At 38.6% G+C, this 13,660-nt stretch overlaps 1 protein-coding gene across 1 annotated transcript in view; it reads right to left on the reverse strand.

The window, feature by feature from the left end:
• LOC100980340 (protoheme IX farnesyltransferase, mitochondrial) overlaps positions 1 to 13,660 on the reverse strand; it is a 139,123-nt gene that overhangs the window by 42,158 nt on the left and 83,305 nt on the right. The window contains exon 5 of the mRNA XM_024926171.4: positions 6,524 to 6,594. Within this exon, the coding sequence (XP_024781939.2) occupies positions 6,524 to 6,594 (71 nt within the window). The remainder of the gene's footprint in view (positions 1 to 6,523; positions 6,595 to 13,660) is intronic.

The following is a 13,660-nucleotide window of genomic DNA, read 5'->3' on the forward strand; positions in this document are numbered from 1 at the left end:
GTAATATTTTGAAGGCAATCTTTTCCTCTGAGCAACAGTTTCAAAATATTCAGTAAACCATGTTGCAATCAGATGTACTGGTATCCAGGCTTTGTTTTCCATTTATAGAGTACAGGCAGAGTAGATTTAGTGTAATTTTTAAGAGTCTTAGGATTTTTGGAATGGTAAATGAGCACTGGCTTCAACTCAAAGATAGCATCAGCCTTAGCCTCTAATGAGAGTTAGCCTATCCTTTGAAGTTTTGAAGTGAGGCATTGACTTCTCCCCTCTAGCTATCAAAGTCCTAGATGGCATCTTCTTCCCATAGAGGGTTGTCTCATCTATATGAAAACTCTATTGTTCAGTGTGGCCACCTTCATCAATGAACTTATAGCTAGATCTTCTGGATAACTTGCTGCAGCTTCTCCATTAGCACTTGCTGCTTCACCTTGCACTTTTTGTTTTGAAAACAGCTTCTTTTCTTAAACCTCATTAACCAATCCCTGTCAGCTTCAAACTTTTCTTCTGCAGTTTCCTCACCTCTCTCAGCCTTCATAAAACTAAGAGAGTTAGGGCCTTGCTTTGGATTAGGCTTTCGTGTGAGGCAATGCTGTGGCTGCTTAGATATAGCCAGATTGCTAAAACATTCTTCATATCAGCAGTAAGACTGTTTCACTTTCTTATCATTTGTGTATTCACTGAAGTAGCACTTTTAATTTCCTTCAATAACTTGTCCTTTACATTCACAACATGGCTGTTTGATGCAAGAGGCCTAGCCTTCAGCCTATCTCAGCTTTTAACATGTCACCTTCCTCATTAAGCTTAATCATTTCTAGCTTTTGACTTAAAGTGAGAGACATGCAATTGTCCCTTTCACTTGCACACACAAGGCTATTGTAGGGTTATTAATTGGGCTAATTTCAATATTGTTGGTTCTCAGGGAATAGGGAGGTCCAAGGAGCAGGAGAGAGATGGGGAAACTGCCAGTTGGTGGAACAGTCAAAACACACACAACCACTTATCGATTAAGTTTGCTGTCTTCTATGGGCACGGTTTATGGTGCCCCAAAACAATTACAACAGTAACATCAAACATCACTGATCACATCACCATGTCAGATATAATAATAAAAAAGCTTGAAATACTGTACGAATTATCAAAGTGTGACACAGAGACACAGTGACCATGTGCTGTTGGAAAAATGGCACCAACAGACTTGTTTGCTGCAGGTTTGCCACAGGCCTTCAATTTGTAAAAATTGTAGTATCTATGAAGCATAATAAAGCAAAGTGCAATAAAATGAGGTATGCCTGCATACCTGCAAACTATAATAATTTAGATACATTACACTTTACATTTATATGTTTTTCTCTTTGAAGCAAAATAAGCAATGCCAATTTGCATGAAAAAGCTTTAGAAATAAGGAAATTCTGTGAGCATCATAATCATCTTTCCCTCTGTACGGGGTGACATGTAGTTATCATCCAAACTGGGCATTGTTGAAAGGGAAAGAGGACGTTATCAACAATTCTGTTGGGGCAAACCAGGACTGTCCTGGGCAAACCCATTTGACCTTCAGCCCATTTTACAATCATGCTACATGGGAGAACACTTTCCCTACGTGATCTCTTTGATCCTAATCACCTGATATACACATAACAATGACACCTCTCCTTTCTTTCACTGACTCAATTTAATCTCTGGATCTAGCTGAATAGCTAGAGATACATCTTTGAGCTATAATGTCTGGCGAAGGGCTTCTTCTTCCTCACTTGCTCCAAGGTCACATACTCTAAACGGTTCTCACGGGGATCTATTCTTTGCCATTTTGTCTATGGCTTGCACAAAGGGATGTTTAGAAACCCGTTGTTTATTTTCCTCAACAGAACGCCATAATCCCAAATGATGAAATCTGGAAAAATCAAAATCCTTAAAGTCTAAAATCCCAAAAGATCAAAATCCTGAAAATATAATTCTGGAAAAAATAATTTAAAAATTCTTTAAAAGATATTTCTGTACATTTTTAAAAGGGAATTTGAGAAACATACAAAAACATGATAGAACACTTTATAAGCCACTTTACACAATAAAATAGACAATAATAAGATATACATTTGTGCAAGCATAAACACTCAGGTATACTAATGACAGTCACATGGGCATAATAGTTAGAAACAGACAAACCTTATTCATAAAGAGGTCAAACAAAGGAAATGTCTAAATGCATATCACTAAGGATGGTAATGGTGTGCAGCCAGCGGTATAACTGTTCCTCTGAAATACCATGGCAAACAACCTAAGCCTTTTCCCAAGATTGCTCAAAAACCATGATGGGACAACACCACCACATACACAGTCCCCAGAGCCAAGATCTTGAGAACTTTTATCTTTCACAAACACAGATGTATAAAAAGGACATCTTTTCACTTGTTGAGGAACTGTCGGTGTTTTTACATACACGCACAATGCTAATACACAAAGCCAAATTTGTGATAATGCACTTTGTGGAGTCAGATTTGCAAAAAACACATAAAGTGAATTAGAACTCTAAAAGGCTTTACACCATCTACACCTCCAGAATTGGAAATGATGTGCAGATGAAATACATAGCATAGTGAATTGTAAAAACAAAGCTGACAATTTAAAATTGTGAAAAAAACTGAAAAGAGAGAAAGAAAAAAACTAAAAAAGAAAATCAGACAAATGAAAGATTATTACAGGGATAGATTATGAGCAACTGAACAGAGACAGTCCAGTAGAGCAGGCCGACTTTCACAATCATTACCTATATTTTGATTTCTTGCATCACGATGAATAGCTGCTTTTTTTCTTTTAAGACATGGCTCTCCTTGGAGAATATATTCACATTCATTTTCAATGTGGTTCTGATCTTTTTGAAACTCTTCTATGATTTGATATAAACTGACATGAGCATTCCTTATTAAATTTTCGCAGCCAGGCGCAGTGGCTCATGCCTGTAATCCCAGCACTTTGGGAGGCCAAGCCAGGAGGATCACTTGAGGTCAGGAGTTCAAGACCAGCCTGGCCAACATGGTGAAACCCCATCTCTACAAAAATACAAAAAAATTAGCCAGGTGTGGTGGCACGTGCCTGTAGTCCCAACTACTTGGGAGGCTGAGGGAGGAGAATTGCTTGAACCTGGGAGGTGGAGGTTGCAGTGAGCCAAGATCACGCCACTCACTCTAGCTTGGGCAAGAGAGTGAGACTCTGTCTCTAAATAAATAAATAAATAAATAAATAAATTTTCCTGTCTTATGCCATGCTTCTCTGTTATTTTGGGTAAAAGGAAATCCATTCCACATGTACCCATATACAGAACATAAATTTGGTGGAAACAATACTGGTGATTGAAGAGCAGCACCATTTCATGTCATCTTATCCTAACACGCACATGATTATTTTCAAACCAGTCAGTAACTTTATTGGCTTCTTCAGGCAAATGCAGCTTTAATTTATTAAAAGCTCCTGGAATGTCGTAAGTTGGAAGGAATGCCAATGCAGGCAAATAATGTATTTTTAAAGTGAGGTTTTCAGATTTCAGTGTTGCCAAATTGTGTAGCCAACCCACTCATCTGAATTTTCTGCCAAATGCACTGGGCTGAATGGAAAAAATAAACTTTATTGGTAACATCTTGAAATTCACTTTAGATGCCTTCATCGCACCTAACTCTATATCTGTATTTGAGGAATCGATCACAATCCATTTTCTTTTGCAAAGTCCTCCAAATCTTCAAATAAGTATATATGAACTGCTTCACATTTTCCAGTCATTAACACATAAAGGAGGGAAGAAATTCTAGAATTTGTGGATCCAACAGGGGCATAAATTCTATGTAGTTGATAAAAAAAAAAAAGCAGGGATAGTTTTGAAAGTGCCATCCATTAGCCAACATGAAACATGTGCTGATTTTTCTATATTAGACTTAGAGGTAAATATAAGAAGTCTGTCTTCTTTGACAGTCAAATCACTAATCAAGAATAGGTCACCATTTAATGTTTTTTTGTGACACTAGAGAAACCTCAATATCAGCAAGTGTCTTTGGTTCAGGAGGTCCCTGGGCTTGTTGAATTCCTTTTATTCTGCGATGAAGGGCATTTTTTTGAAGGCAAATATAGTGTTATGTGTGAAGGGGTAGAAGTTGTACATGACAGCATAATTTGGCAGAGAAGATTTCTTGTATTTTTTGCCAGTATTTTCACTTCTATGATCTTTAAAACACTCATTACCCTTGTATTCTGAAAGTGGTTGTGGTCTACAAATTTTATAAGTATATGCTATCCATTTGAAAGTCTGGTTATTGCCAGCTGTTGCAATTAAGCAATTTTCTGCTTTCAAAGCACCAATAATAATTAGCTTTAAAATTTTTATCTTTCACCATTAGGTAGCCTCATACACTTAACTTATCATAGTCTTTTTTAGAGGGAAAAATATCACAGATCTCTTCCATTGTGTTGTAAGAAATACGGTAAGAAGGAATAATATTTGGCTTCTCCAGTGGCAAATCTGTATTAGTCAGAGTTCTACAGGGATACAGAACCAATAGGATGTGTATATAGATATATGAGAGGGGATTTGTTAAGGGGAATCGGCTCATGCAATTATGGTGGCTGAGAAGTCCCACGACAGGCCATCTGCAAGCTGGAGACCCTAGGATGTCAATGACCCTAGGAGCTCTCCAGCTCAGGCTGAAAGCCTCAGGACCCAGGGGGCTCCTGGTGTATGTCCTGGAGTCCAAAGGTCAGCAAGCCTGGCGTTCTGATGTCTAAGGCAGCAGAAGATAAGTCTGTCCCAGCTCTTACAGAGATACCAATTCACTTTCTTTATCTGTTCTCTTCCAGCCTCCAGCCAGCTGGATGTTACTCACCAATACTGAGGGCAAATCTTCCCTATCTACTCCACTCAGATTCACACACTATCCTCCTCTGGAAACGCCCTCACAGACACACCCAAAATAATGCTTTCCCTGGTTTCTAGGTATTCTTCAATCTAGTCAAGCTGACACCTATAATTAAGTCCACAAGTTCACCCCTTGTTAACCTGGCATCCATATGCACCTCCTTAAACCATACTTAATTTTTAAATAAAGATTAAAGTGATAGTTCCACCTAACATGATTTTACTATCCTGTGATTGGAATTTTCGGGACTGGACATTAGGGATTCTAGACTTTAGGAATTTTGATCTTTTCAGACTTCAATATTTGGGACTGTGTCTTTTGGGATTATGATCCAAACTCCCTTTAAAAGGACAGTGTTGCCAATTACAACAGCTAAGGCCCCAACGCTCCCGCCTGAGTACTAACAGGTTGTGCTTCCACCACACTGGACAAAGTAAGATGGGCTGTTTAAAATGATGAGCCTTTATCTGATTATGCTTAAAGACTACTTGCTGGGCCTATTCCCACAATTGCCTGGTTCTAAAGGAGGGTATAATTTCACTGAGGAAAAACGACTGAACAGAAATTCCAAAGCATTACCAGTGGCGAGAGCAGCTTTTAGCTCTTGAGATAGGTTACAGACTTTGCATTTTCCCCTCTAAAACAGATCTACCCCAATAAAAGTACTTTTGACAGTTTCTAAACCTCAAACACACCATATACCTTTGTTTATATTTCAGAAAAAGGAAATAAAATATCAGTAGATGTGAGCTTTTTGTTCTTATATCTTTTCATCTGGTTCTATTGCCCTTTTTACTATAATGATATTTTAAATTCATTGAGAAATGTCTAAAACCAGCTAATATTAAAGACCATTCGCATAGATTAATCTGACTGCATATACACTTGCTTCCTTCATTGTTTTACTTAAATATGTGTGATCATTTGATTCACAAGTGTTATCACAATAAATTTTAAGCTCCATGAGGGCATTGCCTGGAAACGTGAAGAAAGAATCCAGTGATTTACATAGTCAGTATAAACCATTTGGCCCTTTTTATTCTTCTAGGCTTGTAATATATATTAGGTTAAAAAAAAGTTTTTTAAATGCCGGTTTAGAGGTCTCCAGGAAGTAAAATGTTTAATTATTAACCATTAGTGATATTAAAATATTTATATGCCTTTTAGTTCTACTTAAGTGAAATTGGTGGAGAGTGATGGAGGCAGTACTTTACTTGGCATACAACAGCATTATCAGTTTATCTGAAAAAGTAAGATTTCAGACATATCCTTCTTCTGAGACCCTAGATGGATTTGTCTGAAGATCATTTGCGTTAATGCAATGTTTTTATCTTCAGCCACTACAAATGAAAGAAAGTCTATGTTTCAAACTGGAATTAAAAAAATATATATATCACGTAAGTTACTACCATAAAAAAAAACCCTGCCACTCTTACATCCATCTTAAGTGCTTTGTAACACATTTTGGTTAGAGGTGGAAAGTATTGCATTTCCATATCAATTTGTTTCTTTGTGGGTATTTTATTTCCACTTCACAGCTCAAAGCAAATTAGTGGGAAATGATTCAGATGAACAAGCAAATGAATGTTTTATAATGTGGAAGACACTTGTATTCGTGATTTTACCTGATCTGTCCACGAACCAGCGGTCTGTTCTTTGTCCTATTCATGTTTGAGTCAAATGGCACCTCAAAAAACTGTAAAAAGAATGAAAAAAGACAGAAAACATTAACTATAAAACAATTCTTTTCTTCCGCTTTAGTACTGAACATTTTTTCTGTAGTAAACTTCATTTTAATTTTGATAGCATAAATCAATACCCTGGCACTTCTTGAAGAAAAATTCCAAAAAACAAACAAACAAAAAACCAAAACAACAACAATAATTTGCAGTAGGTGTCAGGAATATCTGCTTTTATCCACTTTGAAAATCACCTGTTAAACATACAAGTAGCCAAGTCCCTTGGCATACGCAGACAATTGGCTCTAGGACCCCCCATGTGTGGATAACCAAATCCACACATACTCAACTCCCGCAGTAGGACCTCCAGAACCTGCCTATGAGAAAATGTGGCCCCTCTTTAAGTTCAAGTTTCACATCCTGCAGTCTGTTTGGTTGAAATAAATCCACGTATAAGTGGACCCACACAGTTCAAACCCGTGTCATGCAAGGGTCAACTGTATAGTTTCAGGTTCGAAGCATTAGTGTTGTAAATAATTTCAGAATCTTTCACACAACCCAAAGCCTGAGAATCAACCAAGAATCAACTGACCCTGGGGAATGGGCTACTGATGTAAAGAACCAGGGCTGACGTAATTAAGATCTCAGAGATCTCAGATGAAACTGAGGTTATACTGCGATGAAGGTAATCATCCTATTCTGCCCAGGATAGTTCTAATTTACATCTTGGTGCCAGCATCACTAACAGCAACCTCTTTCACTCTGAAAGCATCCTAGCTTGGACAATAGATTTGGTATGGTCATCCTAACAATGAAGTACAGTTTTAATTGTTTACCTATTAAAAGACAAGGCCCAAGGTATTATCAAAACTAATTTTCCAAAGCCTTGACAAACTGTACAAGTATGTTCTTAAATTTGTTATTAATGTCTCTTACTTGTCTCCTTTTTTGGTAAAACAGAGTACTCAAAAAATGTGCTGATTAGGTTATTATTTAAGAAATCTTTGACTAAATGGGCTAGAACCAAATCAACAGACGAAACAATAATTCAATGGAAGGCTGAAGTCAGTATTTCCCCAGCTATGTTCCCTTACCATCCCTGGAGATGCTCCCAGGAAGAACGACTCTATGGTCAAATCATATGAGCACAATAAAATCTCTGAGAAATCCCAAAGTGAAGAAACCAAATTAACCTTACTTTAGGCAGTGTTTCCCAAATTTATTTCACCATGAAACCTTTTTTCAAGAGAAACATAAGTAACAGATTTCAGAAATTCCTGGTCTGACTAGATTTGAGTGGCAGGGATCATTTCTTACTTATGTCTGTATGAATCATAGCTCTTTGTAGAGTGTGTTGTACTCAATATGTGTTCTATAAATGTTAGAAAAAAATAAACACTAGTGCTAAAAAGACAAATAAGTGACATTCTATTTTATTGTACTTTTACAAGTCATCTAGTATGATTTACTAAGAAGTATATGTTAAAAATGAAAGAAAATTTATTCTGAACTATTTGAGAAATGTAGAATTTTTCCCCATAAGTTTGGGACATCTGGTAAGTTGTGTTCCCTTTAATTTTGTAAAAAACTTTGACATATGTTTCCTTTCCCCATATCCTATACTACAAACTATCTACTTTTAATTTTTTTTTTATTATGTCTTAGTATTCCTAAACACAATGACATTTTCCAATACGATTATTTATTTTTTTCTTTCTTCTTTTCAGGTTACTATAGTCACTTCACTCACAAACTCTGAGTAGTTACCCACAGTGAGGATTCCCTGTCATTCATAGTAAGTATCTACTAGCCCTAGTCCCTCACACTTGGGTCATAATGACCATCCAGTTACAGCTCATTTAACCAATGGTCAGGTACCTGTGATTCGCAGACCTTTAAAATAAAACCACATACCAATAATGATAACCACCACTATCCCCACAGCATTAAGAGAGCCTTTGTCATCTGTAATTATAAGAATAAAAGATATTCTTCTCTTGATGGCTAACCTTTATGAAGGATGGGCTACACATGTTAAGCATTTTACATGCATTGCAAAAGGAACTGTCTACCAAGCCTGAGTTTTCAGAGCTTCCTGGGCACTGCTGCAGCCCAAGAGTGTGGCCGTAGTCAGAGTAAGAAACTAAATGTCAGGAGTCTGTATTGCCTCACCTGCTCTACCTGAGGCCATGGCTGCATGAGAAGACCCCAGATTAGGAAATGGCAGTGCTCACTCTACAGGTGGCTTTTTTGAATTGGTTTCTGTTGGAAGCAACTGTGGCAGTTGCAGTTTTTATCGACTGCAGCATATTCCACTTAATGGATATACCATAAAACCAATCCCATAGAGATGAACAGGCAGGTTGTTTTTCATCATTCTATACGACAAACATCCCTAAACATGTATCTGCATATGTGTGCAATTATTCTTACAGGATAAATGCCTAGAATGTTCCCCTCCTTTTGAAAACAGTCCTGCCTTGACTTGAATACACTACTTAAAAGGGGTTCTCCTAATTCTACATTCTCTCAGTGCTCCTCTTTAGGCTCATTATTCAGTCCATACAATTTCCTTAGTGTCTGCTACACACCATACAATGGGGATACAAAAGTCAGTTAGATTCAGAACCTGCTTTCAAGAAGTTCTTACTCTATGCAGTATGCAGGTGTCGGCAAACTGTAGCTCATGGGCCAAATCCAGCCTGTACCTGTTTTTAAGGCGCACAAGCCACTGTCTTTTTATATCTCCTTAATAATTGGGAAAGTAAGTTAAAAGAAGATTATTTGTGGCATGTGAAAATTATATGAAAGTAAAATTTCAGTGTCCATAAACAAAGTTTTATTGGAATTCAGCTACACTCATTTGCCTTAGTATTGCTATGGCTGCTTTTACACAGCAGCAGAGCCGGGTAGTTGCAACAGAGACCACATAGCCCACAAAGCATAGAATGTTTACTGTCTGACTCTGCGGAAAATGTTTGCCAACCCCTAATCCACTAGAAAGACTGAGACAAGAGAACCTGGTTAATTATAATCACATGTGCAGTAGAAGGACAGAGTTGTGCAAAGGATTATGGGGAGTCCAGAGAACGGGCTCTGAACCCAGCTAGGGAGAGAGACAGAAAAGGGCAAGGATGATTTTCCTCAAATACTCTTCAAGGGAAGCTTAAAGGCTGAGCAGGCCTAGATGGTTAAGGGCATAGGGTAGGAGGGACAAGCACTCCAGACACAGAAGAAGCACAAACAAATGCGTAGGAGGCAGAACTTTGATGAAATGCTGGAGTACCTAGTAGACGATCAACACAGCAGACTGATTAAGAGCCTAGTCTTGTAGCTAGAGAAATTAGGGTTAAATTTCAGATTTAGGCCGGGCACGGTGGCTCACGCCTGTAATCCCAGCACTTTGGGAGGCCAAGGGGGGCGGATCACGAGGTCAGGAGATGGAGACCACCCTGGATACATGATGAAACCCCGTCTCTACTAAAAATACAAAAAATTAGCCGGGCGCGGTGGCGGGTGCCTGTAGTCCCAGCTACTTGGGAGGCTGAGGCAGGAGAATGGCGTGAACCCTCCCGGGAGGCAGAGCTTGCAGTGAGCTGAGATTGTGCCACTGCACTCCAGCCTGGACCAGAGTAAGACTCCGTCTCAAAAAAAAAAAAATTCAGATTTACCATTTAATAGTGGCTGTGCAACCTGAGTAAACCTAATTTCTTCATCTGCAAACCAAAAATAATAATATATCACTTATCAGGTGATGTAAGGATTAAGATAATGTACATAAGGCATGATGCCTGGCACACAGAATGTACTTACTGAAGATTAGTTTATTTGCTATTATCATGAGTGTTGCTGGATGGCTGGTGATGAAGCTCCAGAGGTAGACAAGGGTCACGGAGAGCCTCACGTGCAATGCTAATGTGCCATGACTCTGCTGTGTACGAGGTGTATTTTGGATTGATCCCTATGACTGCCACTTGGAGGATGATTTTGACAGAAAACATCATAAAGAAGCCCAGGTAAGAGACGATGAGGGCCTGAACAAGGGCTGTGACAGTGGAGATGAAGAGGAAGCAACATCTCCCTTTCCCCCCAACACAATGAGCCTTATCCAAAGTGCAGACCCTAGCCTTCTGTGTTCACTCTCCTATCTTTTTTTTTTTTTTTTTTTGAGATGGAGTCTCACTCTATCGCCCAGGCTGGAGTGCAGTGGCACAATCTTGGCTCACTGCAAGCTCCGCCTCCTGGGTTCACGCCATTCTCCTGCCTCAGCCTCCCGAGTAGCTGGAACTACAGACACCCACCACCACACTCGGCTAATTTTTTGTATTTTTAATAGAGACAGGGTTTCACCGTGTTAGCCAGGATGGTCTCGATCTCCTGATCTTGTGATCCACCTGACTCGGCCTCCCAAAGTGCTAGGATTACAGGCGTGAGCCACCGTGCCCGGCCTCACTCTCCTATCTTTCAATAAAACCACTACGTGTGCAGCCCCATCTTTCTCCTGGGCTCCAATTCTGTAATGTCACTTGATTGCTGTTTTTTTTTTTCATGTAGATGTTTTAACATCACAAACTCAATGTGTCTCAAATTGAATTCAACACATTTCCACGAAAATCAAAGTGCCTCTCCAGATTCTTTTTTTGTTAAACATACAACTTCTCTATAACCCATGTCAAAATCTTTAGAATCGGCTCTGATTTCCTCCATGCATTGGCCAACTATATCTAATTCATCACCATATCCTGATTATTTGGACTTCATAATATTTCTCAAATCTACCCTTCCTGGTTCACTCTACTATTGCCACTACTATAGAAACATCATCAAATTACTTGCTCAAAAACATTTAACGGACTTCTCACACTGCTCATTCCCAGTGGACCCTGAAAAGTCCACATTCTTTGAAAGTTATTCAAAGGCTATCACTAATCTAGCCCTAACGCTACTTTCAAGCTTCTCAATTACTTTATTTTTATCCCCTGGTCACACTCGCCACTATCTCAGGAACAGAGCAAACTGCCCAAGGGAGTTGGAGACTCAGCCAGTTTCTGACCCTGGGGTTGGAGAAAATAATGTCGGAAGCCTTAGTTTCCTCAGCGGCAAATGGGAATAATTTCTCTAACTATTGAAGTTACTATGAGGATCTGAAAAGACAGTGTAAGTGATGGACTGTAGCACATCATGCACTTCTGCTCATTTCTCACCTATGTCTGCATCCATTGATTAGACTGATGTTCCTTGAATCTTCACTTAACAAACCCAACCCATCCTCTTAAAACTAAGTTCGAATTAAACTACCTAAACTGAAGCCTAAACTTCTGACTTAAATGTTATCCCTCTCTCCTTTCAATCCCCATGGCACTTGTCTGAACCACTTAGAGGTGTGTGGTTGCAATTTATGTGAATTCATATAAATTGCAAATAAAACAAACACTCATCAAGAATTACATAATTTAAAAAATAGCAGGTCAAGTGAATAAATCTTTTATAATTTTACAACATAGCAATGTCACTCTAGTCGGTATATAAAAATACAGATTATCCATTGTTAGAGTCAATCTCTTTTTAACAGTCATAACTTTATTAAGGTATAATCGACATGCAAGAACCTACACATAGTTAAACTATTTACTTTGGTAAGTTTCAACTTATGTATTTACCCGTGAAACGCCCACCAATCAAGATCCTGAACATATTCAAATCACCCCAAAATGTTATGTCATGTTTCCCTGTAGTCCGCCTCTTCCAGCCAACTCACAAGCTTCTTGTCCTCAGGCAGCCACTGAATTGCTTTGTGTCCCTAGAGTACTTGCATTTTCTAGAGTTTTATGTAAATAAAATGGACCCTTTTTGTCTGAATTTTTTACACTCCAAATAATAACTTTTGATATTCATCATCTTGCAGAGGGTTTCAATAGTTCATTCCTTTTTATTGCTGAGTAATATTCAATTATATGGTAGTATCGCAGTTTGTGCATCTTTTTACTTGCTGATGGATATTTGGTTTTTGGATGGATATCTGGTTAATGGATATCTGAATATTTCTAATAGTTTTTAACTATTACCAAAAAGCAGCTATGAACATCTGTGTGCAAGTCTTTGTATGGACATATGCTTTTCACTCTCAAAGCTAAACACACATATATCATAGAGTTGAGGTGTTTAAACTACTTAGGAAACTGTCAAACTATTTCACGAAGTGGTTGTGCCACTTTTTCATTCCCACAGCAGTATATGAAAGTTCCACTTCCAGGTTTTGGTCGTGTTATGTGGTAAGGACAAAGTGTTTGCCAAGGACAAAGAGAATAGGGACTGGCTATCAGAAGAAAGTGGTTGTAAATACCAGCAATGAACCTGTGATCAGTTGCAGAAATGAGGACTAGAACAGTTATAAATGCTTTTTTCTTATTTTGATAGAACTGTATTTGTATATATGAATCAGACTTTTTATTCCTCTCTCCTATCCTCCTGCCATTTAATGTAAAATATGTTAACAGTATTTAGACTCATACCTCAGTATTTAAGTTATGCAATATCAAGGAGCTTGAAGAGAAATGAATGGCACCTAAAGATGAATAGAGACTTGTCTTCTCTTTTGGGGAGTAAATTAGTGATTTTTTGGTTGTAAGAGGGAAAGTTTTACTGTGTTTGGCATAAAACACGATTCTGCTATCACCTTATTTGGAAATTTAGTATGGCTGAAAGATGTATCTGACTGCCAAGCTGACAAGGGTGAACCATGATGGCTCTGTGTTGTGTCAATTTAGTTAATCCAGAACTACATTGCCCAGAATCCCCTTTCTGTACAGTTTTAGGTTAAGGCTGGCCAAAAGAAGCTTACATGAGATGTGGAAGTTGGAAATGAAGCAGCAGCCATGCTTACACTTGGAAAATTGGCATAAGGTCAGGTACTACAGTGGAGCACACACAACTGTGAATCTGTTGGCTCACACTGTTGGCCTGGAGCAGTGCTGGGCCTGCAGCTTCTGTAGCTCCTGCCAGATATCCTTGGGTTGCAGCTGATCCCCGAGCTTTTCCAGCTTCTTATCATCCTGGGCCAAGTATGTGCGCTGCTCCTTGGTG

Source organism: Pan paniscus, chromosome 19 (genome assembly GCF_029289425.2).
Source record: "Pan paniscus chromosome 19, NHGRI_mPanPan1-v2.0_pri, whole genome shotgun sequence".
Taxonomy (NCBI): Eukaryota; Metazoa; Chordata; class Mammalia; order Primates; family Hominidae; genus Pan; species Pan paniscus.